Genomic DNA, 26151 nt, shown 5'->3' with positions numbered 1-26151 from the left:
CAGGTGTTCCGGGGAGAAACGAGGAAGTAAGGCGCGGTCAGGGGCCGGCGGCGCTCGGCTGGGGGCTGCAGTTGGCTCCCCCGGGAACTCTGGGCAGGCGGCCTCTCCCGCTTGTGGGGAGGAGAAGGAGCCGGATGGGCGGGTTCAGGCGCGCGCGGCGGCGGTCCCGGGGCCGCCAGCTCCTCCCCGCGAGGGTGCCTGTCCGCCGCTCGCCGCGCTGAGGCAGTGCGGGGCGGGCGCGCCTAGGCTGCCGCCCAGCGCCCTCACCGCGGCCATGCCCGGGCCGTAGAGCGCCTGCCGCAGCCCGCGCCCCGCAGCCCCGCAGCCTCGCGCCCGCCGCCGCCTCTTCAATGGGCAACCTGCTCGGCGGGGTCAGCTTCCGCGAGCCCACCACCGTGGAGGACTGCGACTCCACCTGGCAGACCGACTCGGAGCCCGAGCCCGAGGAGCCAGGGCCGGGCGGCGGCAGCGAGGGCCCGGGGCAGGAGCCCGAGCAGCCCGCGCAGCCCCCGGAGCGAGCCGGCGGGCGGTCCCACTCCAGCCCCGCGCCTGACGAGGACGCCGAGGCGGCGGGCGCCGAGCAGGTACGCGGCCCAGCGGTGGCTTCGGGTCGGGCCAGGGCGCCCCGGCGCCCCAGAGGGGCAAGTGCCAAACCGCCCTCGCGCGGGGAGGGCAGGGGCGCCAGGTGGCTGCTCGCCCCTGCGACCCGATCCCTCTGCGCCGCGGCTGACCTGTCTCCCAGTGGAGCCCGGGGGCCTGCAGGAGCCCAAAGCGCCGAACCCTCCCACTGCCGGCCTGGGGCCTGGCCGAGGGCACGGTTCAAGGCAGAACCCAACTTGAATGGGTGTTTTCTTTGCCTCTGCAGCGCAGCTGGGTTATGCGAAGGTGGGGTGGGAGGAACCTGTCTAAAAATAGAGGTTTGTGACAACCCCTCTAGTCCGTGTTATTGGCAACAACAACAACAACAAAATTACTCAGAATAAGGTGGGGCTACAAGTGCAGGCAGCCAGCGCTCTCCCCTACAGTGGGGTCTAAACCGTCGTAAGTGTAGGCCCCCATCTGAAGTTCATACGTCACTGTTCTGCCCAACTCAGGCCTTTCAACCTAGGATTCAGGGTATTCTTCACGAATCTCATTTCACCAGAAGACTTGTTGATCCAACTGTGTTTGAACCGTTTGACTAATACAGCTTGGAGGAGAGGTTAGGCAAGAGATACGTAACCCCCTTAACCTCTGATGCACTGAAAATAATCAGGAACTTTAAAAAGGAGGAAATATGTAGTCGGCTCCCTGAAAAAGTGTGCATCCTAGAGGTGGTTCAGGTTTGAGCTCCGCATTAGGCCCTTCTCTTTATCAGCTAGGGGCGATGGAGATTGGGAAAACGGAGCCCAAAGTCCAATGTGACCACAGGGTTTTGGGGGAATCATAACCTAAATATTACAGCTAACACTGCCTCAACCATCTTGATGATCAACTCTATTTAGGTGAGGAGGAAATCATAAAGTCTTAGTGCAGGCTCTGTGCTAAACGTGTTATTTAAGTGACCTACAATTTTGGGGTGGGGGTTTGCTGTGTGGTCTCCATTTTAGAGAATACTGAGGCTTAGAGAGAAAGGAAAACTTGCCCAAGATCATTGAAGGAGAGGATGATGCAAACCCAAGTCTGTCTATCACTGATACCAGCGCCTTGGACCTGTGGAATTCTGAATTTCCATCTGCCCCTGTGTCTGGTTTGCTGCTGTTGTTTTGCATTGCTAATTCAATCTTATTAAATTATTAGATGCTGCATTCTCATGTTTTTCCCTTCCGTTTGTCTCCCAATTAAGTAACCTCCTACAGAAATTTGGAATATCAAAAAATACCAGCTAAGATTCAAGCCAACTTACCAGGTCCATCTATATAAAACATTTTAATAATGTTCAGTCAGTTAGTCACAACCCCAGTAACTAGTAGACTACACCAGCCCTCCCTATTCCCTTTTAATGATTAATTTTTCTTGTTAGTATCACCATCTGACTTCCCCAAAAAATCTGCTTTTCAATTTTGCCTTTTGACTGACAACCCTGTTTGTTGTCTGTTTCTCAGAGCCAATCCACTTGCAGGTAATACTGGGGCTACTTTTAAAGCGTATCCCAGACTGACTCCTTCACACCACTTCCATTGCATCGTCCTAGTCCCTCTGAATATTGGACAAATGATGGTGACATTAACCACGACAGGGAAGTCTAGGGAGAATGCAGCTGTGGAGGTTAAATCAAAGATTCTCTTGAGTTTCATATCCTATTAGACATCCAAGTAGAGTTGTTGGGTAGTTAATTATTTGTTGGGTAGTTAAATTACATCTATGAATGGAGACTTAGTCCAGGACTAGAGTCCTCAGCATCTGAGATCAATGATATTTAAAGGCATAGGAAGATAAGGGGTTATCAAGGAGTGATGACGAATGAGGACCCTAGGCACCCCTCCATTTAGAGGGTGTGAAGAGGAGGAGGAGCCAAAAAAGAAGGCTGACAAGGGGTGCCCAATGAGATAGAAAGTAAACTAAGAAAGTGTAGTATCCTGTAAGCCAAATACTGACAGTTTCAGGAAGGAGGGATGCTTTAATTGGCCCAGTACTGTTGGGAAGTCACCTGAGGTGAACATTAAGAAATGGTTTGGCAAGATGGAGATTTATTGGTGAAGTTCACAAGAACTATTTTTTTGGAGTGGTGAGGACAAAAGCCTGATTGAGGTGGGTCAGGGGAAAATGGGGAAAGAAGAGAAGGAGACAGAAAGTATGGGCAATTCTTTGGTGGTGATCTACTATAAAAAAGGAGTAGATATATGGATCTGTAATTGATGGTAGGCTTGGGTCAAGGATGTTTTGTATATTTATTATTTTAATATTAAAGATATTGCAGCATGTTTGTTTGAGATCCAGAAGAGAAGGAAATTTTGATGATCCAGGAAAGAGGAACAATATTGAACAACAGAATCCTTGTCTGAGCAGGTGAAAGGGGTCTGGGTAGAGTCCAAAGGGAATAGGGGTTGGAAGAGCAGGAGCAGATGCTGGCAGGACACAGTGATTCTTATGATAATCCTGAGAAATAGGTAGGGCATGAGTCATTATCTTTATTTCAGAGATGATAAAACTAAGATTCAGCTAAATGATTTGCTTAAGGCCTCACAAATACCAAGTAGCAGCGTTAAGATTCCTAGTCTTCTGACTCCAAGTCTTGGGCTACTGATACTACACCAAGGTTTCCATATATCCTTCATTTTTTAGTGTGACTGAGATTGATTCAGACCTGGACTTGAACCCAGAGCCTGGGATTCTTGTTCTTGCACTGTCACTGGACTCTGGATGGTGTGCAACTTGTCTAAGCTCCTGATACCTTGTTTCTAAGATGGAAATACTAATTAACTGTCAGTCAGGTGTGTTTTAAGAATCAAATGAAATAATGCCTTTTGACTGTCAACCCTGTTTGTTGTCTATTCCACTATATATGTAAGTGCTTTGTAAATGGAGAGTGCTTTCTATACAAATGTAGGATGATGATTCATATGGTTGTAGCTCAGGCTAAATAGATTCAGAAACTTGCTAGGCAGAGCTATTTTGAAACTTGTGGCAAGGACCAGAATTGAAGCTTTTTCTTGATTATGTAACATGACAGAGTAACTAATGTTAAGCATCCGAAGATTTGGTGTTGAAGTAACTCGGTACTTGTAGTAATAGTGAGAATCACGCTTCTTCAAAAATGTGTGAAAATTACTTAGAGGATGCCAATCTGTCAACACAGATGGAGGACAGGGGTTGAGGAGAAAAGAATTTGGGGCAAAGCTTTTAATGACTCTTAAAGGTCTAAAGTTTTTCTTTTTCATCATTGTCATCAGCACTTTCTCCTACATTATAATAGTACATATAGGGAATGCAAATCGATTATATTAACCCACATCTTATACTTTAAAAATCAGTTCATGGTGATAGGAATTTTGCTTAGAGTTTAAATAGTATGAGTAAACTTCTACATATAAGTTATTTCAATTGGACATCATTCCATTTAAGAGCATTTTATTGCTTTGTGTGCATATATTTTAAATATTTATATCACATTGTATTATTCAGTGAATAGATGATTATTCATGCCTTTGTGTACCTGTCATGGTGTTATAAAGGATGGAGTTTAGAAAGATAGTTTGTTTTAAAATCTTTTCTTTTCATAAATATTACTTGACTTCTAAATACAGCTAAATGTTGCAAATTTAATGAAAATTTTCTTTGCAGAATTGATTTAGTATCTTAACATATTCTTAGTATTATGTAAAATATTCTGAAGTAAGTTTTATCATAGAATCACTTGCATAATCATCTAGTAAATAAATGTATTGAATTCCTTTTTGAGTTCTATTTCTGATGGATATTGATCCATAACATTGGCCTCTTTCGGTTTTTGGTTAATAATAAAGTGTTTTTTTCAGTAATATATCTTAGGACAAATATTATTGGTTCAAATAAGAAAAACAGGACGCTAAGAAATATTGCTAGTAAGCGTTATTAAAGGAACATTTATAATATTTTCATTAATCTGAACAGATTGACAATTTTCAGGGTTTCTTTATGGCTCTTCCTTATAAGTTTGTTCTGGAAATTTCTTTGTGAAATTATCTTGCGTCAACATGTAAACAGAGTTTCACTTTTTATTTCAGGGTGGTGATTCCACTGAAGCAACTGCCAAACCAAAGAGAAGTTTTTATGCTGCGAGGGATTTGTACAAGTACCGACACCAGTACCCAGTAAGAGTATAGAATGTTATGTTCTCAAATGTAAACTATTTTCCTTCTGTTTTTAAATTTTTATGGTGCCACTGAGAAAACATGCATGAAGGGTCCTTGTACCTTTACTGTATTTCTATGTGCTGGAGATTGATTTATTTTTTCCTTTAGCAGAACTTCAAAGATATCCGATATCAAAATGACTTGAGCAATCTTCGTTTTTATAAGAATAAAATTCCATTCAAGCCAGATGGTGAGTAACGTACTACTTGATAAATTGCACTTTAAACAATCACATACTCTTGGTTATTCTTTGTTTATTTTGTGGTTTGTTTCATTGATTGGATTTACTTTGCTATGCAGTCTAATGTGTCCCCCACATCCTAGACCATAGGTTTGTGAGCATGCACTTGGTAAATTCTGGAGGAAGAGCTATGGATTAATGGTATCTTCCTTTTTTACATCACTATTATCTGAAAGATAGTAGGGACAATTTTTGTGAGAGGAAGAGAGAGGAGATGTATAGAACCACAGAATTTTAGGTTATTAAGGAACAGTAGAGAAGATCAAATACAGCTTTCTGATGTCAAATATTAGGTCACTAGGACTTAAAGCTTAGGTCACTCAATTGCAGGTTCTAGAGTCCACTGTTCTTTCCATTGTACCATAGCTGAAAATTATTTAGCATGTGATTGAAAAGTGCTGTTTGTATTTAGAATTATCTTTCCTGTCAGTTTTCAGATTCAGGTATCAGGAATCTACAGCAATTCCTGTTTGGAGTTCCAATATTCTGGGAAGGGAACTGCAGATACAGTAGATCTCCATCCAACCCTGCCAAATACACTTGTGTCCTTCCCAACTCTGCAATTGCTCTCCTAGGATATTTTCCAAACCCATAGTGAGAAGATGCAGCTGCTATGGTAATATGACCACAACATTGCATATTTCATTGAGGCATCATGCTGTGGTTCATGGTGGTCATCCTAATTTTATCTAGGTCACCCTAGCAAAGCTGGCTTCTCTCCCAAGAGCCCTTTTCTATGTGAGGTGGTCAGACTGCCCTGGCTTCTGCTATTTGCTCTCAGTGGAAACTGAGCCAGTTCCACAGCACTGTGAGTCATGGAATGAAGGTGATAGATTGCAAGGCTTTCAAGTGGCAGGACCTTGCATTCTTTGGTGAACTAACTCGAGGCAAGAGGTCTAAAGCCCGGATGGAGTTTGGGAGGAGGGAGTCCCAGTATTGTATACCGACAGACTTGCCAGTGTGAGTTAATATTTGAGAACATTGTTGACGTGGCCAGATCTACTTGTCTTTAGCTTTCTGGTATCCCAAAAGTCTGCTGTGATGTAGAAGGAAACCTCTGGATAAAATTGCACAGTTATATTTACTAATGATAGAAATGTGCTGCTTTATTTACTAATGGAAAAATATTGGCTAAATTATTCATTTTGTTAGGACTTGGGGTAGAAAAATCTTTTGAAGAAATGCAATGATAGATTGTTAATTTGAGTCTGATTTGAATTTCATACAATTTTCCTAAAGGAATGCCTTCACGTATTAAAAATATTGAACATAAAGCTATGATAGTACTTAACTCTATTTTTTTCTACTAAGGAATTTATTTTGTAAATATTAATTTAAAAAGTAATTTCAAGCAATATATTGAATTTTTGTTCATCTTTATTACAAAGTTTATTTTGAAATCTTATGATTGGTGGGGGTCAGAAGTTTTAGCTAAAGTCACATAAAATGTTATCCTAGTTTATTATATAAATTATATTAACTCACTTTCCTCCCTAGTATACACACCCATGCATATATGCACACACACACACTACTTGCCAGTAAGCATAATCTTGCAATAGTATGTTTCACTTATCAGGCAGGAGGAGTGGTAATTGGAAAGGAAAACAAATGGAAAATTACAGAGGTAAATGGTTTCAACATGCCAATAAAGCCAACAATATGATTCAAAGCAACTTTTTACCAAGCCTTCCGAGAATGGGCCTCTACTGTAAACTGGTGCTCTCTGGAGGAAACAAGAATGAGATGAGTTATGTTTGGAGAAATATTATATTGCTGTGGGTTTTTTTTCCTACAAGACTGACTGAATGGCTAGTCAATTGTAAGGACCTTGACAGACATAGGAACCAGGAGGATTTTGTTTTTGTGAGTTCTTGTAGGGGAAAAATGGTTGGGGTAAAAAGGGCTTACTTGTTGGAACCAGAAAGATCTATGTTGCACTCCAAGATTTACTTTTTTTTACTAGTGTGTAACTTTGAACAACTCGTCCAGTTTCTTCATTATTAAAATGAGGATCATAACACTGGGAGCGTTCTGTAAAGACTAAGCTAGATAATGTGCACTCTATGTAATATGGGCACAGCATTGGGTAAGCACTTACAACTTTTTCCTACATTTTTCTTTTCTCCCTTTCCTTCCCCTTTGTTTTCTCCTTCTCATTTCTTTTCTTCCCTTTCTACTCCCCTTTCTTTCTTTTTCCCTAGGATGCATTTCATTTTGAACCAATCTAGTATTTAAAGAACTATATAACTCCTAGGGCAGGGATTGGCAAACTTTTTCTGTACAGGGGTAAAGAGTTAATATTTTAGGCTTTGGGGGACAGTGGGTCTGTATTGCAACTACACAGCTCTGCTATTGTAGTACAAAAACCACCATAGACAGTACATAAATGAATGTGCATGGCTATATTCCATTAAAAGTTTACTTACAAAACAGCTGGCAGGCCACAGTTTGCCCAGCTCTGCTTTAGAGTACATTGCCCAACAAAACCTTCTGCAATTTGAGGTGCTATTATTTTTTTTAAATTAGATTTATCACATAACTGAATATATGGGCATAGGGTATTCATCTTTTTAAAAGCATTATTCTTGTGTGCCATTATTAAATTTAAACAAGTTTTAATATAAAACTCAAGTGATTCGAGTCTTAAAATGCCTTCACAATGTTTTAAATGTCTGATTCATTTTTAAATATTCACTATTTAGGTGTTTACATTGAAGAAGTTCTAAATAAATGGAAAGGAGATTATGAAAAACTGGAGCACAACCACACTTACATTCAATGGTCAGTTACATACTATCTATCTTGAACCATGTCCTATTTAATCATGTATGTTTCCCAGACAATGTTCATAGAAAAATTTTATTTTTTTTAAAAATAGGCTTTTCCCCCTGAGAGAACAAGGCTTGAACTTCTATGCTAAAGAACTAACTACGTATGAAATTGAGGTAATGCAAACTCATTTCATTTTATACAGGGTGGCCAAATAATATTGCTATTTGACTGTCCTTGTAGCTCCTGAATCATTTCAGTTGACTTTTTTCACTTTTTATATTAGGAATTCAAAAAAACAAAAGAAGCGATTAGAAGATTCCTCCTGGCTTATAAAATGATGCTAGAATTTTTTGGAATAAAACTGACTGATAAAACTGGAAATGTTGCTCGGGCTGTTAACTGGCAGGAAAGATTTCAGCACCTGAATGAGTAAGTAAAGCCCCTATGATAAATCAGGGGCCAGCATAGTTATTTTCCCTTGGTCAGAGTTCTCTGTGAAACACAGAAACAACAGCAGATGAGATGGGACCAGGAATTTGGATTCAAAAGCTAGTCTGAAATGCATCACATTCCTGTATCACATTCTAAAACAGAACAAAACAACAACAAAAAGGAACAAAATTCTAGGTAGAAACACAGTTATTCAGCTTCAGATCTGTTTCTCCCTGAAACCTTCCTATTGCCCACAGCCAAATGTTGCCTTTCCCCTCCTCCGTATGCCACATTTCTCGGAGTTTATTGTTACTGCTCGTGTACAATTCTGTGTATCCCTTCTTGTAGGCTGTAAGCTTCTTGGGGCATAATCTGTTTCTAAGCATGATGCCTTCTTAAATTCATGAATTAAGCCTATGATGGATAAAAATCATTTTATAAGAATGAGATGGGTCCATACTTTTTACTAAAACAGAGAGAAAATTACACTTGTCTTCACTATTAAGGTAAAAAACAAAACCTCATTTTTGGGTAATAAGTCCCAAAACTTATGAAGAACATTTTAACATAGTTTATTTGGAATTGTTTTGCTGTATTCATTTGGTTGGATGTTTATAACTTTTGTTAATACTCATAACCAAAGTGTATTTTTCTTAATATTTCTTCATATGCAAACTTTTTTCTTTTTTAATTATAGTTAAATTTTAACAAATTATAGTTACATTTAAACTAATCATAGCTGAATTATTTATGAATGCTGGCCTATACAGCCACCAGCTTTAAAGTACTTCTAAGCATATTATAATTAGCTAAACTGAGCAAGTACTAAGAGCAAAAAAGTTAAAACTAACCTAAGCAATTTTCCTTTGGCCACAGCAGTCTGAGTTTTGTGCACCAGTTAACTATTTTTTGTGTGTTTTTATAGAACTTTCATCTTGCTTTGGTAAGATGGGTATAAATATTAATGTTAAGCCTTCTTTTTACTTTATTACTTATAATCAATGATATTAAAATGGTAGTTTGTACTAAAACACTAAAGATATGGACATAAAGCTTTATGTTCCTGACTAGAAGACCCATTAACTTATAACTGAAGTTAAATTTGACTTATATAGGGCACTTAAAGCATAAGTATATATACTTGTACCTAAGCAATGCAGGTGGCTAGCTCTGGACAAAGTTTCTAAATACTTATGTTACACTGTGAAAGAACTACATGCAAGCAGCCTATTGACATGAAAGACAGCAAAAGTAAAAGTAAATCTTTTGAAAGGATTTGATAATACCTCATTTTTCATGTACATAACGACTACCATTTTAGAGACTCACCTCAAACTTGTTATTTTTGGTTGGAATAGCAATCTTGCTTAGTCAATTTTTATTGAATGAATAAATGATGAATAAAATATGGTCTTCAGCTTAAATCCTCCTTGGAGTTTTGTTGTCATATCCTCTGATTTATACGTGGAAACAGAGTCTCTTTTTAAGGCTTTAATTAAACAATTTCCAGGGTTGAGGCAGGGGAAGGGAGCCTGAGCTAAGTCACTTCTCACTCCTGTGCCCCATCCTTTCTTTCTGCCACCTATTGTCAGCATAGAGCTTTTCAAGCTGTGAATTAACTGAGAATCTGCCAGAAAACATGCTGTTTCTTCTCTAGTTTAGTTGCAAAACATCTTTACTGACTAGATTTGAACAAATGATAGAGGATTCTATGAAAACGTCTATTCTATTTTCTTCTTCAATTGGGTCCTTTTCTGACTTATTGTTAAATGTCATAACTTATTTGTATTTTAATGTGTATAGCATCTTGAGTAGAGTAGGCAGGGAACTCAATATATTTATAGTAACTAAGCAGAGGAAAATATTGAATCAAGGTGAAATGAAATAACATTGAGTGAACAACTGACCTTAAAAGAGGCAAAATATTTTCAAACATGAGAGTACAAATATATGGACCAACCACTAGACTGTGTTTTCAATTTTGTTTGTAATCAACTTGGATTACTGAGTCATATTTAGACTCTGGGGTGCCTTTTAACTTTTATTTTCTGTTTCCTAGTTCTCACCTTGTATGTCTTCTCTCTTTACCTCCCTAGTCTTTCTGCAATTTCAACACTATTTGCTACCCTTAACCTCTGTCTGGAACCTCAGCTTCTTTCTTTTGCCTATTGTGTAATCCTAAGATGGTTTATACACTATAAGGATTTTAGCCAGTCTCTTCTATACCATTTAGTCTTTCACTATGACATTTATTACAAGTCATACTGAAACACCCAACTGCTATATTTTGTAGTTTTGTTCTAGGATCCTCATCATTTTTTAACCCAAGTTTTTGTCCTTTTATACTTTTATATAAATATTTTTAATTGGAGAATATATAGATATAGTAAATGTGTACAGAAATTTTAACTTCAGCATTCATCTAGGATTGGCTATATAAAATTGAGCTGGTTGCAAATATAGTAAATTTTCTTTAGTCATAGAGTTCCTCTTTTTTAAAAAACAAATTCTTCCACCTTTCTATACATCTTTTTCTCACAGACATATGAAGCAGAATTGCCCAAGGTTTTGTCACTAAGTATTTAGAGTATGCAAACTCCACAGGAATGTAACAACTAAGTTGCTCCTGCTGTTAGTGACACATTGTCTTAACTGTACCCAAATTTGTATTGTCTCAAGTGTGTTACTTCCTATTTAAAAATACAGATGTATAAAACTGAGACATCTGTGCTGCATTTTACCCTCTGGGCTTCAGAGTTGAATGTTAAGACAATAATTTTTTAGTAAACATCCAGAAAGATGAAGATGATCAACTGTTGGGCTGAGCTTTTCCAGTGTTTGGTTAGTCTGAAACATTAAGGTTTTTGTTTCGTGCAAAGAAATGTTCTCATTGAAACATAAGGCCATGGAACCATACCCTGCCATCCCTTAATTCATCAACATCTTTATCCCTGCTTCCCAAGTAATTTGCTAATTATTTCAAAATAAAATCTTTAAGCATTTTTGGAAGCTAGGACAGGTATATATAATGTTTGCAGAAAGTTCCGTGTATGAGGTATAAAACAGGCTTTAGGAAGTTAGAAATAAGTGATGGCTATGGTTATGTGGCAATATTGGGTAAATAAATACCTGGGCTGTTGACAACACCTATGATTAATACATGTGGCTGATGATTCTTTTAGAATTTGACAAGGCATGTGTAATAAAGCAAAGATTGAGCTGAGTGAGTTTGGGGAGTTACATTATGAATTGTGACAAAATAGATTTGGCAAACATTCATCCAGTAATGGCATTAGTTTTGTGATACAGAGGAAAGATGTTAGTGTAATCTGGGGGAAAATGTACCCTTGGAATCAAGGCCATTAGAAATAAGATTTAAAATCATCAGATAGGGAAAGAGGAGGAGAGACTGACCAGAGATTGAAGAAAATTAGGTTAAGTTGGGATAGGTACAAATATTGTGGTCCTTAATCTCATATCTTTAAATTATAATACTAATAGTTTTAAATAGTATCTAGTACTTACTGAGTTCTATGTACCGAGCATGTGTATCATCTCATTTGATTCTTACAACAGTCCAGTAAGTAGTGGGCACTTTTCCCCATTTTACAGATAAGGATATTGAGACATAGAGAAACATAGTTGCACTTAGCTGGTAAGTTACAGAGCCAGGGTGTGAACTCAGGTCTGACTCCAAAGCCCATGCTCTTAACTGTTAAACTGTGCTCTGCTAAATAAGTCAGTTTTGTATCCTTTGTCAGAACTGTTCTAGCAAAGCAGAGTGGTTTTTGCCACCATCCTTACGAGTTGGCTTATGTGGTGGATTTTGCTGATCAGCTGGCACTATAAATTGCACCAGTCAGCTGTTAGCTAATGTGTTTATGTTTAGCAACGGTTACCTGTGATGAGTACAGTACATTCATGTTGGTGCAAATAAATGCTCTGTTAGAAAATTCATCTTCAGTGTATTTTCAGTAATAAACAATTCAACAGTGGTAATACATTTAAATCTAAATATTTTTCTAATGTGAAGAACTCAACAGACAAGGGAAGTTTATTTTATAAATTTGACTTTCACATAGATTGACATTACATTGTGGCCTAAGGATTTAATACCCTCTGGATTATTCTTAATGGTATCAAATATAGAGTTAAAAAGTCATTACACGGCATATTTCCACGGCTTACATTTCCATAAAAAATATTTTCCCAATAGTTTTCATTCTCCTGCCTTCCTGCACCTGATTTCCCCCACTCATTTTGTTCAATCCTCTCTTCCAGGTCCCAGCACAACTATTTAAGAATCACTCGTATTCTTAAAAGCCTTGGTGAGCTTGGATATGAAAGTTTTAAATCTCCTCTTGTAAAATTTATTCTTCATGAAGCTCTTGTGGAGAATACTATTCCCAATATTAAGCAGAGTGCTCTAGAGTATTTTGTTTATACAATTAGAGACAGAAGAGAAAGGAGAAAGCTCCTGCGGTTCGCCCAGAAACACTACACGCCTTCAGAGAACTTTATCTGGGGACCGCCTCGAAAAGAACAGTCGGAGGGAAGCAAAGCCCAGAAAATGTCTTCCCCTCTCGCCTCCAGTCATAACAGTCAAACTTCTATGCACAAAAAAGCCAAGGACTCCAAAAATTCCTCCTCAGCTGTTCATTTAAATAGCAAAACAGCTGAAGAAAAAAAAGTGGCACCAAAAGAGCCTGTGGAAGAGACAGACAGGCCCAGCCCAGAGCCCAGCAATGAAGCTGCCAAGCCAAGAAATACAGAGGACAGTAATGCTGAGAATGTGAATTCTCAATCCGAGAAAACAGGTACTAATCCCACAGAAAAAAAGGAGAGTGTATCTCCTGAAAATAATGAAGACGGTGAAAATCATAACCAAGACAGTGAAAATCCTGGAAATACAAATTGCCATGATGTTGTACTAGCACAGTGAATTATCAGAAAACCCATAGGCCAGTTTAGGTTAGAGAGGAAAAAACTACTGTATCATTTATCCTAAAGAAAAGAGATGAGGTCAATTTCAAATTTTAGCCATCTGTTTGTGATTTCTGTCATAAGCATTTTGTTGTTTGTTTTTTTATTTTGGATGACAATGAAGTGAATAACTAATAAGGAGATTTAAGATAAGACCCCATAAATGAATGTATTCTGCAATGCTTTTAGGATGTGAATTTTCAAATTTTGTGTATAATAATTACTTTGAAAATATTTGCAGAGTATCTAGAAATTACCATGTAGTATTTGGTATGCAAAATACATTCTTTTGAGACATTATAGTCTACATGAAGGAAATAAAGAGGATAATTTCATTGGATTGCTATACCTTTACCTGATTTATGGATTTATTTTACTTTATTTTATTTTATTTTATTTTGAGACGGAGTCTCGCTCTGTTGCCCAGGCTGGAGTGCAGTGGCATGATCTTGGCTCACTGCAACCTCTGCTTCCCGGGTTCAAACGATTCTCTTGCCTCAGCCTCCTAAGTAGCTGGGATTACAGTTATGTGGTACCACGCCCGGCTAATTTTTGTATTTTTAAGTAGAGATGGGGTTTCACCATGTTGGTCAGGCTGGTCTCGAACTCCTGACCTTGTGATCTGCCCGCCTCAGCCTCCCAAAGTGCTGGGATTACAGGCATGAGCCACCACGCCCGGCTGATTTTTTTTTTTTTTTTTTTTTACTGTAAGTGTTTGATCTTTTCCAATGTATTCAGAAACTAATTTGGATTCTTTGATTCCAGTACCTCAACCTCAACGTGTTTATTTGTAGATTCTGGTAAGTGAAATGGATGTCCTTGTGGAACTGTGACCTCCCCAGCTTATCTGTCAGTCCTGCTGTCCTCACCTCCTTGCCTCTTTCCATGCCCTTAAGCCACCATCTTTCTCAGCTAGCATGTGTGTTTCTAGTGTAGTTGGCCCTCCATATTCAGGGGTCCAGCGTCTGTGGATTCAACCAACCGCAGATTGAAAATATTTGTTGGAAAAAATGGATGGTTACATCTCTACTAAATATGTGCAGTCCTTTTATTTGTCATTATTCCCTAAACAATACAGTATAACAACTATTGACATAGCATTTATATTGTATGTATTAGGTATTGTAAGTAATCTAGAGATGATTTAAAGTATTTTACATAAGGGACATGAGCATTTCTAGATTTTGGTAACTGCAGAGGGTCCTGGAACCAACCCCCTACAGATATCAAGGGACCACTGTGTACATTAGGATGATCTATATTGAAATCTACATGGAACAGAGTGGGACTTCTAATTGTATGACTTCAAGATTTTGCTTTGTTTAAATTAATAACACTGTTTTCAGTATTAAGTGCTTAAAAACACATGTTGATTGAAAAGTTCAAGATAAGAACTTTGCTCTCTGTGGCTGTTCCATATAAATTTGATGGTTGATTCTGAATGTAAATGACTGAATAATTAAAAAATAAGAAATTATTCATTTTTAAAAGGCATGCCTCTTGCACTGTGAACAGGACAGTAGTCCCTTAAACCATGAATATGTCAGTGTTCTGTGGATTATGAAATTAGTAATGTTGTTTAGCCCAAATGTGTCTTTTTAAAAAAGTATAGTTTTGTGCATCTCTAAGTTATCAAACTTCAAAATTGAGAACAAATTTAAAAGTTCATATATGCAACTCTAGTAAGCACTTATTATGTTACATAGCACTGGTTAAGAACAGTTTTGTTTTCTATATTATTACTAATTATTATTATAAATCAAAAGACACTGTGATAAGAACTTCAAAGCATACATACAAATATGGTTAAAGCAATGAATAGATGAAACATTTATACTTTATTTCATTTAGGAATGAATTAACTTTTTTGTTAGGCTTTTAAGAAAAGTTCTATTCATTTTATTCCCCCAGGGAATTTGTAATATGTCCTACTTCATATCACATGTCATCTTCTGTTGCCTCTATTGATCTACATTTTCCGCAATGGATACCTTGAAAATAATCACACTTACAGTATGCCTCTAGAAATATGATTTTACTGCTTTGAAGTTTACATGAAACATGCCAGTTGCTTACCTCTAATTTTTTATATGAATCTCAGTAGCACCTTTGTTGTACGTTCTATTCCAATAAGTATAGTATGGAACACTTTCTCATTTTTAGTTCCCATAATATGCCAGTTTTTGTTTTCCTAGTGTTCTGTGAGTATTAGGATTTGGCAGTCAGCTTTTGCATTTCAATTTCTATTTTACATGCAAGAAAAACATGGACACTCTTATGTGGTGCTTGTAGCTATGTTTCCATAGAGCTCAGTAAATAGTTCTACAGGGTTTAGAGGATGAGAAGCGATTGTCAAATTAGGCTGAATTGTAGAAACACAATTTAATTCAAAATAACTTACCAATTTTATATATATGATAAAGTGTTCAGACCACTTTCTAAATGCATAATATTAAAATACTGTGACCAGATATTATGATATTAATAAAGTTACCAGATACTAAAATCAATGAATATAATCTGAATTACTTAGAAATTATAGTATATTAGAGCCCTTATGAGTAAAAACATTTCATTTAGCAATTTAATTTTTAGAATACTATTCCTACATAGGGATTTTGATTAGATTGTACCATTAAATTTGAGAATATTTAGTCTCAAGGGGAAAACTTCCTGGCATCCATCTTAAATAGTGGCCTTTTCCCACTATGGTGTTTTTAAATGCATATTCACATAGAATAGTATGTTTCTTACATTTAATCCCTAAATAACTTAGATAATCATTCAGTGGAGAACAAGTAAAAGGATATCATTCCTTTTGGAGAAAAACATTGAGTGTCTAGAATTTTTTCTATTAATGCTTTGTATATTAGTTTTTTAAATAAGATCTATAGATATGTATTTATGTGTGTCTTATATATGAAACAGTTCTCTGGGTTTGACTCCTATGTTTTGTATTTTTAAAAACTACGACATGCTTGCAGAAATTCATTGAGAAGTTGTTACAAAAAATGCAGTGAAGCATGACCAAATAGCTAAAAATATTACTAGATCTTTACAAATCTATAGTCTTTATTGTTGTTGTACTGTGGAGTACAAGGATACTAAATATTGGCTATTGATAAAATACTAACTTGCATTTCATGGCAAATAGATGTTATATCGCTTGATTAGTCTAGAAAATTTCTAATATTTTGTGCTTTCATATATCAAAGGAGATTATGTGAAACTATTTTGAAATACTGTAAAGTGACATATAGTTATAAGATATATTTCTGTACAGTAGAGAAAGAGTTTATAACATGAGTTTATAATTGTACCATTATACATTTTCATGCTCGATCTCATGAGAAATTCAAAAGATTAATGATAGAGTTGAAAATATGTTTACTTTCTCTAAATCAAGTCTGGTTGTCAACTCAAAAATTATGTTGTATAGTTTTATTTTGAATTTAGGTTTTGGGACTACTTTTTTTCCAGCGTCAATGAGAAAATAAAATCTATAACTCAGGAGTTACTAGAGAAGTTCTAAGTATTTTTTTGCTAAGTATTAAAAATATAAACATATGAAAATGCCATAATGCCTGTCATAGTCATTGTTTCATATTTTGTCATATAAAATTACCTATCCTGCTTCTAGCTTTTATACTTTAATCCGAGTGAAAGTATGATGTGGTGGAAAGGAAAAACAGTACAGTGTTACATCTGAGTTAGTCTTTGAAAAATCAGAGTAGTAAATGAACCTCAACATTGAGTGGTCAAAAATTGTTTTAACCAAGTCAGGGGAGAATATTTGGGTAATTGTTTGAATATTACATTTTCAAGTTTATAATAGAGTTATGGCTGAGTATTCATCCATACTGAGTAATCAAGCATTTTTAAAACTATAATTGAGGCTCTTCTAAAGCTTTGTTTTCTAATCTAAGATATAAAGGATATTCTTGATCTTGCGTGATTGTAACTACATCTACACGTCTTTAATGTCTGTTTGGGGTGAGTGGCGATCTTCTGTTGTAGGAATGTTTTTGAAGATTTCTATTTTGTTTTCCACTTAGGAAATTCCCCTCTCTCATTTGGGGTATATGTGTTGAGTATAAGGTAGACTGTATTTAGACACGCTAGAATCATTAAATGTAGGTGAAGTTGTAGAGAAAAATGGCCTGGGTCAATGTAGGATCTAGAAAATTAGGAGTGTACATTTGCTGGCTTCTCTTTTAGTTTTGTACTGTTTATTACGGGAAAAGATTTGTGTGGGTAATCTCTTGGGTGACAGTGAGTACTAGTTATCCAACCCACCCAGCAGATTGTGTTCAGGGACAGAATGTGTTTTTAGATATCCCTTACTATTGAAATTAATAGTAATATAGCTATAAATACAACTGTCTGGAGGTATCCAGATGTGCCTTAACAAATGTAAATGGTATTCATTCAGAAGTTTACATTTTTACTCCATTATAAAATCTCATCATTGGGAACTTTCTAAACCATGAATATCAGTTCTTTTAATGAAATTTAGTTGGTGCTTTATCATTTTGGAGAAGTTGCTGTTTGGGATGATAGCATCGGTTCATAAAGAAGTGTCCTCATCATGATATTCAACAATGTGTTATATTTGACAAAAAGTGTTTAGAGTAAGAAAGACTAACTATACTGTCTGTTACATTTATTTATGCTTTTGGTAGTTTAGCTACTTAGCCCAATTTTCATTTTAAACATTCCTTAGTTACTAAAGTAATATTTATGTTTTGCTTCTTCTTAGATGTAGACAGATGCAGAAATAGAATTATATTAGAGAAATTATTAAAAGTTTAATTCCAGTAGGCAGTTGGAGAAATCTGAAACTAATTTGAAAAACTTTTATGCTGTAGTCTCATTAGAATCATGTAAAAAGCACTGTTTTTGCATTTTTCCTAGATTACAGAGAGTGTTCTTTGTCATTTTTTTTTCTTATTCTGTTTTGAAGTTTATTGTTTCAGTTATTTGAGGGAAATAACCTCTTAATATGTTTATTTTCCTGAATTAAAGTTTTCATGTAGAGAATACAATGAAATGTTTTGTGTTATGACCCAAACTGGCTGGAAGTAGAGTTCAGAGAGGGAGAAGGGACAAGAATCAGTGTGGGTGTCTCAGGAAAGTGATGCCAGTGCTGGGCTCCACCCTTCTCCACTGGCAGGATGGGTCCTCAGATTCTGCCCTGGATAATGAGGGTGTTGGGCACTGTGAGCTCTGACTTCTGGGGAGGATGGGCCATCATGGACTCCATACACAATTTTGGTGGATATCAGTTCTCATAAAATACCTGCTATAATTTATTTTGTAGTTATTTAGAAAATTGTGAGCAGTTGGGCACTAGTAAATTGTAGTCATATCTTAACGATCTTGGGAAACATTGAAATATGAGTTTTTTCCGTCACCCTTATTTATTTAATTTAAAAAATGAGGGAAGTTGTTCATTCATAGGTGTATATTAATATAAAATCTTATAAAATGATTCAGAGAAAAGGCAGTAATGGTCACTTACTGTGCTAAAATACCTTTTTTTCTAAAAATATTTAAGCTTTAGGGTTTGTCATAGTTTTACTTTTTAAATTATAGTTTGTGTAACAATTTACATTAACTAGAGAAATTAGATAGATAATAAGTTTTGGTACTAAGAAACATTTACGTTCTGCACTCATTAGTCAAATGAACATTTTTTTCCAGTGCTAACAGATTTTGTTTCATGTGAAGAAAAATAAAACACAAATGAAATAAAAGTCTAGAAACAGCAACAGGAAACTCACTACAGAAATAAAGACATAACCCTTGATAAGTTTGTGTAAGTGCCAGAATTATTGGAAGCAGGTGACGAATGATTAAGAAAAGCTTTATTGTGGGGACATGCTTTAAGAATCAGCTCTGTATTTGTGCCAAGGAGATCAGGTATTGGTGTGCAAACAGATCCCATTAATACTCTGATTTGAACCATGAATTCCACCTACTCTGCTTTGAAGCCCTCCAGTAGACTGATAGATGTAATTAAATGATCAGCTCCAAGTTTAATTCCTTTGCCTGTGTGTAGCAACAGTTGGTAATTTTACAAGTTAAATTGATGGACTGGCTGCAGATAAGAGAAAGACTAGTGGTAGGTGGTTTGTGAGTGAAGTAACTCCCACACTGTCAAGAGTTGACAGCGTATTGTGTGGCATTATAATTGTGAGAAACAAATGAGAGCAAAATGTTAGGTCCTTTGACAAGCATTTTCCTCCTGTTTTTAAAAAGGGCTTTAAGTTGTTTCCTAAGTAAAGTAATCTTTCTTTTTTAGTATTATCTAAGAAGAAGGACGGCAGATTATGTCATTTTGGAAACTATTATGTCTCTTGTGTTTTAAATATTTCAGGAAAATGGCTACGATTGTTACATAGACGTGTGTTTTACTTATAAGCTCTGATTCTCCAGTGGCCACTGGGCCTTCTCTGTGCTCTGTATTCAACTGCAGTATGAATTACAGAATGCCGTGCATGTTTGTTAGTACCAATACCATGTGTATGTGGTAGAAGTTGTAACCAGTTTCTGGATCTGTATGGTACTATAAAATACTTATTTTATAATTCTGTAACCGTATGGCAGTGTTATGCCAAAAATGTATAAAGAGCAATAGTTTCTGTTGCTTACTGCTGTATTTTAAAATATTGTTTCTAAAATAATAGAGTTAGAGTTCCTTTTGAGTAATTATTTTTAATAACTATTGCCAAATATACATCCTGTAAAACTAATAAAAGCCACTACATCTTAGTTAACATTTTAGCATTGTGCTAGAGTACATTATGGTGATTTTGCACGATTAAAATATTTTTAAAGAACTAGAAAAAGTGACTTGCTGTTTTCCTGTCATTAAACATGTATTTTTTATGATTAACATATAAGACTAACATTATTTTCTTTTATTCTAAAAAATAAATATTGTGAAGGGTGAATCATATGTATATATGAAGTTATTTTTATTGTCAGATTCTACAGAACAGATCACATATATAAATACTTGGATATTGATTGTTATCTCTTTGTGTAATGCAGTTTTAAAAATATTTTTCTTACAGATGAAGGAATATGAATAGCTAATGAAGGTGAAAGATGTTTTTCACTTAGGTAGGCTAATATTTAAGTAGTCAAGTTTTGATTAAGAAAAATTGAAATTGCAAGATGAAAGTGAAGAGGTTACTCTAAGACTCACAGGACAATGTAGACAAAAATGAGGAGAAGCATAACATTTGAGCTTGGCTGCATTCTATATAAGCAGGGAGAGAGGATGAAAGAACTAAGAATAAGTTGTAGTAAGAGAGTGAAGTTAGATTGTGCATAACTGAGAAACTGATAGCAAATAATAGCCTCAGTGGTGAATGAGCATGATTTTAACTTCAGCCTTTTGTATGAATGGTTTAGTAGAGAGAGAAGTGCACACATGCAGTCATTTTCATAAGGGAAGAATGAATACATTCTGGTAACAGAAAATACGATTTTCTTTTCCCCACAGATTGAATGTCTGAAGGTATTGAAAAAGTGAAAGAAAACGAAGATTCTCAGGATAGTAATAAATGCAGGACTGAGCCTGCACTTCTGCAAGAATGTAAATTTTAATACGGGAGAGATTCTGGGAAAAGATTCATAACATTTTCCTTATTTTAATCCTAAAGTAGATGCAAAACAGACAAGCTGGTATTTCCGGCATGAGGGGAAATCCCAGCCTGGATAAAAATGATGACAGGCAGTTTGGCTTGTTGTGGGTGATTTTAGGCTTTGGCAACTTGACTGAATGAGTTGTCAGACTAATATGGGGAACAAGTAAAGATTACCCTGCCCTTGGAATTATCTCCATGAATATGTAGGATTAATTGGAAGAGCATTTTAAAATAGGACACTAAAGAGACAGATTTGAGAGTAAGCATGGATTCAACTATTCAGGAAAACTGGGTTTATTAATTTTGCTACAGTAATTAACATTCTTCTGTTTTTACAACTATTGCGTATTCACTACCAAAGAATATACAAATATTTTCTCCTCAAATGGTATATATTTTTGTTATTATTAAAATATCTAGTTTTGTCTGCTCTCAGCTTTGGAAAAGAAAGAGGTTACAAGAAGAATGAATAAACAAAGGATAAATGGTAGACAAGGTGAACCAAATGAGATCTGACAACTCACCTTAGAACACTGAGGTTGTCTGACATCTTTAAATGAATGATTTAACTGTTGTGAGGAAGAGAAGTTCAAGAAAAAGCCCTGAAGGGAAAAAAAGTAAGGGCAGAGAGACATTTTGTTGAATGGGGAGAGAGCAGGCTTTGAAGCCAGATGGACTTTGGTACAAGTGGCAACATCATCAATTATAATTGACTGTGTGGTCTTGGGGAAGGAGTGTAAATTCTCAGGGTGTCTGGTCTCTTGTTGGTAAGAATACCTGCTTTGTGAATTTCTTGGAAGGACTGGAGAGAGTGTAGGTGAAATGCCAGGAACATATTCCAGACACTCGTTAATAGTAGCTGCTGGGGCTCTAGAAAAACAAAACAAACAAACAAACAAACAACAACAACAAGATGCTTAGTTATGACAGGTCTTGTGTAGCATTTATTTTAATGAAAATCAGTCTAATCAAATGGATGTTAACCAGGATTATAGGTTGAAACAAATACTGTAAGGTTTAATTTTAATATAGTTTTACTAAAAAAGCTAGCAGGTATGGAATTAATGATTTTATATTAGACACACGGATATTGACAGGACAGAAAATTTCCCTCACTGTGAATGTAATGAATGTACAACAGCCCTTTGTTGCTCCCTTAATAATTTTTTGAAATGGTTTCTTCTCATCCAAGGAAAGAGCTGGAGTGTGAGACAGACGTGAAGCCTTTCAATCAGATGACCTTAGTTTATTTTTAGTACACTATCAGTTTGATTCTTATTGAAAGCTGGAAACTTTAATTTCCAATCCTCCAAATAGATATGTAATTCATATCTTATTGGGAGGCCACTTAAAGTTAACACTATTTAAAAATGTGTATGCAATTAATTCTATGAACATGGTGGCCTAATTGCCATTATTTTCTTACAACTGGAGTTAGAAGAATGAAGAATTTTGTGCTAAAGAAACATTCGTCTTTCAAAATTCAAAATTATAGATATTTTCGTACTGTGACATTAAAATGAGGCCACTGGAAGTCTTGGGTCATTGTCTTGTTCAGCTGTTTATCCCCTCAAAGCACCACCCCTGTACTATACAGAAGAAATGAAATTCTCATTGTTTTCAATAGAAATTGAACATGTTTATTTTCTTTGAAAAACAAAAATCTAGGCCAGGTATGGTGGCTCACGCCTGTAATCCCAGCACTTTGGTAGGCTGAGGTGGGTGGATCACCTGAGGTCAGGAGTTTGAGACAAGCCTGGTCAACATGGGGAAACTCCGTCTCTACTAAAAATACAAAAGTTAGCTGGGCATGGTGGCGTGCGCCTGTAATCCCAGCCACTTGGGAGGCGGAGGCAGGAAAATCGCTTGAGCCTGGGAGGCAGAGGTCGCAGTGAGCCAAGATCGTGCCATTGTACTCAAGCCTGGGTGACAGAGAGAGACTCCGTCAAAAAAAAAAAAAAAAAAAAAAAAAAAAAAAAAAAAAATATATATATATATATATGGCATTCAACTAATTTCTCCTCATTTTATCTGTTTCGATGTCCAGAAATGAGAAGGGAAATTATAGACTTGTATAGTTGGCAGTGAGTGTGGATCCTAATTTTGCAGATAATGAAGGTGAGGGATGGACAGGTGTCATAACTCTGCTCCTCTAAAAGCTGTAGATGCAAGAGTTTGAGGGAACCCAAGCTATGTGACTCTTTTCAGTGGCTTTGCTATGTGTGGTTCTTTTTAACTCAGTGAACACCTCTTAACAGAATGCATTCAAGAGCATCAGCCCACTCAGTGGGCTGACCTGTGCTGCGGTACTAACCTAAGACCAGAGTCCTCTTCATGAAAGAGGCTTACTCACCACTTAACGTGTTTGCTACCTGGCCAGTGCTTATGTTTGGTAGGTTCTGAAGTAGGTCCAAATGCTTCCATTTGGGAAACAAACCTTACTGGGTCTCTGAAAACTGGTCTTTGGATATAATCATGTCTGACAGCATGCCTTACTGTACATAGTAGCTCTTCCAGATCTCATCTCTGGGATAATGTGGAGCCTGCTGTACTGCTGTAACCCTGACATTTCTAATCTCATTGAATGACATAGCCTGTTCCCCAAACTGAGAGCCAGGGAGCTATTCCTGGCTCTTCATTCATCAATACATGTAATTTGATACAAATTCTGTCAATGCTATTCCTTGAATTTGTCTCCAATCCTCACTTCATCATCACCTCCAGTGCCTTCACAGATGTTTATCTATTGCAAGAAACTCCAAATTCTTCCCTCTGCCACCAGAAAGCATGCAGCCTTCACAAAATGCCATGGTGTTTCTTTGTATCTTAGGTGCCTAACAGGGTCCATAATAAACACTCAATAAACAGTCACTGAATTAAAAAAAAATGTTCAGCAGTAATATCTTAAAACAAGTAATATCTTGAAATAAATATACAGCTGCTTATAAATATACGAGCAGATATATAAGTCTACAGGCAGCTACTTATGACCCCTTTTTGAGATAAGATTTCTTCAAGACAAATAGCCTCCAAAGTGAATTATTTGTGTGGTAGTACAGAGATTTATATGGAAAGGTTTCATAAGTATTTAATGTTTTGTTTTACAAAGTCAGATCATAGTTCCTTCCTGGTTTCTCGAGTCACTTAGCAACAAGGATCATTAATTAGTTTTAAACTGATTTAAAAGCAGGTTCAAATTCGAGGTTAAAAGAAAGGAAGGGAAGTACATGGTCCCACTTTTCCTGCTTGGCTTGCAATTTTAAATAATGAAGTAATTTTACAATTATATTTAGTGGATCAATGAAGTACCTGTTTCACTGCCTGACTGAGAGTTAGATGCATGGAAATAAACAAGTGTGAGCACGAAACGAAGTCTCTCTGTAAGAAAACCATCTGGAGCATCTGGCAGAGTAAAGACAATTCCCTTGGCAGCTCACAGCAAAGCTGATTCTTCCCCCCTCCGTTTTTACAATTTAGACAGAAATTCTGATTGACAGCAAAGGCTACTCTTCAAGGTATGGCTTTTCCCTTAATGTTTAATTTTCAGATTGTATTGTAACTTTGATTTCAGCTTTCCTTTTTTCTGCATGTTGACAACCAAATTGAAACTAAAAGCTCACTTATTTGAAGGTTTTCTTAAATAGAAACCCTAGGGATGTTCTAGTCGATGCAAGTAAATGATCACTCAAATTCCGTTAACCTTCCTGAGCTTGAGTGTTTTGCAGGCTGGAAAACACTTGCACCTAAAAGACTTTGTGAAAGGGGTGGTTCCTCATTTTGTTTATCCTCTTTTAGCTTATGGTGATGAATTCAAATTATAAAAACTGTAATGAGGTCACAAGATCATTCACACCAAACAGATAGGTCAAGAAATGCAGCGTCTGTTCTTAGTAGTTTATCTGATCCTCAGAGCCTCACCCTGCGGACGGTTAGGGACATCTTCCCTTTGCCAGTGGGAACTACTATCACTTCATGTTTATATTTCTCCTTTTAGTTTAAACATCCAGACTATTAGAAATTCAAATCAGGGCCAATATAACAGCCTCTTTGGAATGACTCTATTTTTTTTGGTAAATTACTAGTCATCCAAATTTTATACCCACCTCTCTTTTTCCTGCCCAAGATGGCTTCTTGGGGGCATTGAGGAGGTTTCATCTGTGGCTGAAGAGACCAGGTGAAAAGATGTATGTGGTGTTCTCTAGATGCTCTCAAATTGCAACTGTGGAATGGCTGGGTTAGGCTGCTTTTCTGAACTGGTAACTGCCAAGGTTCAAGTGGTCTCATCTGGCTGTTTGAGTTTAAACCTAGTGGTGCCCATGGTGGAGCCAACAGCCCAATAGCCTTCAGTCTTGAAGTTGTTACTAACAGCAGCCACATCATTTAGACTCCAAGCTTCTGGAAAGTCATGGGCAATGTGGGAGGCATTGTATGACGAAGAGAGATTTGGCCCTGTAATTTGAATTTTCTCTTTGAGATTTGGCCATGTGACTTTGGGAAAGGCAAGTGACACTCTATGATCTTCAGTTTCTTTGTCAAGTGGAAATAATAATACCTGGCAGAGGCCTGAAGATTATAAAATTGGAATGTTTATTCCTGACACAGACTGGATAATATATGACTGTTATTAATATTTCTTGAATATTTGTGGTTTGAGTGTTCTTTTAAAGCCCAAAATCAAAAAGAGAAGAGTAAGGAGGGAAAAAAGAAAGGAAGGAAAGAAAAGACACAGAGCCATATCTCTATTTAATATTTTAGATTGCTCTTTGACTTTTGTTTAGAGTTTTTTCCTGATTAAATAACACTGAATCTTTATCTAATTTGATTCATATGAGAAAAGACTGAGACCACAAATGGAAGAAACATTATATAAGTTAATGTTATTATTATATTTATAATATAATCATTCTAGGAATCTTGGGTAATCTACTTTTAAAATTAAGAACCATCTGTAAAATACCCATCATGGGATTTGGTGAGATAAACGATATCATATTTAATGGTTCAGAACGTTAGTTTCCTCTTTATCATCAATATTTCTGTGTGGAAAGAAAAACATCAGTTAGGTAGTTAGATTTCCCAAAAGTGTTTTCAAGAGAATTTTGTACATCTAGGAAAAATTTTGCTGATAAAACATTTTTTCTCTACTCTTAGTTTTTAGGCCTCCTACAAGCACTCTGTAATTGCACAAATGCAACTGCTGATTCAAACTAAAGCATGAGAATTATGCTAAACAAAATCCAGCCCTAGA

The 26151-nt window shown here is 36.7% G+C and overlaps 1 protein-coding gene across 6 annotated transcripts; it reads left to right on the top strand.

Moving 5' to 3' along the window:
• Window positions 1-224: 224 nt before the first annotated feature.
• OGFRL1 (opioid growth factor receptor like 1) lies at window positions 225-20096 on the top strand. 6 transcript variants are annotated; one of them, XM_074037693.1, is made up of 8 exons: window positions 225-584; window positions 4686-4772; window positions 4926-5004; window positions 6635-6682; window positions 7761-7839; window positions 7937-8003; window positions 8114-8259; window positions 12544-16823. In XM_074037693.1, the coding sequence occupies exons 1-8, from the start codon at window positions 351-353 to the stop codon at window positions 13202-13204; spliced, it is 1401 nt and encodes a 466-aa protein (XP_073893794.1). In that variant the 5' UTR covers window positions 225-350; the 3' UTR covers window positions 13205-16823. The 6 variants fall into 6 exon arrangements, with proteins under 6 accessions (XP_073893794.1, XP_065399932.1, XP_065399933.1 ...); XM_065543860.2 differs by having other exon boundaries at window positions 6635-6805; XM_065543861.2 differs by having other exon boundaries at window positions 4923-5004.
• Window positions 20097-26151: the final 6055 nt, after the last annotated feature.

Source organism: Macaca fascicularis, chromosome 4 (genome assembly GCF_037993035.2).
Source record: "Macaca fascicularis isolate 582-1 chromosome 4, T2T-MFA8v1.1".
Classification (NCBI taxonomy): Eukaryota; Metazoa; Chordata; class Mammalia; order Primates; family Cercopithecidae; genus Macaca; species Macaca fascicularis.
The sequence above is the reverse complement of the archived record's forward strand: the minus strand, read 5'-3'. Positions and strand labels throughout refer to the sequence as shown.

Excerpts from the sequence above, each read along its gene's own strand:
- OGFRL1 (XM_065543859.2), top strand. The coding sequence starts at position 351 with ATGGGCAACCTGCTCGGCGGGGTCAGCTTCCGCGAGCCCACCACCGTG. Across the intron at positions 4,773-4,922 it reads AGTACCGACACCAGTACCCA|CAGAACTTCAAAGATATCCG; the intron begins GTAAGAGTATAG and ends TTTTTCCTTTAG. Across the intron at positions 7,840-7,936 it reads AACCACACTTACATTCAATG|GCTTTTCCCCCTGAGAGAAC; the intron begins GTCAGTTACATA and ends TTTTAAAAATAG.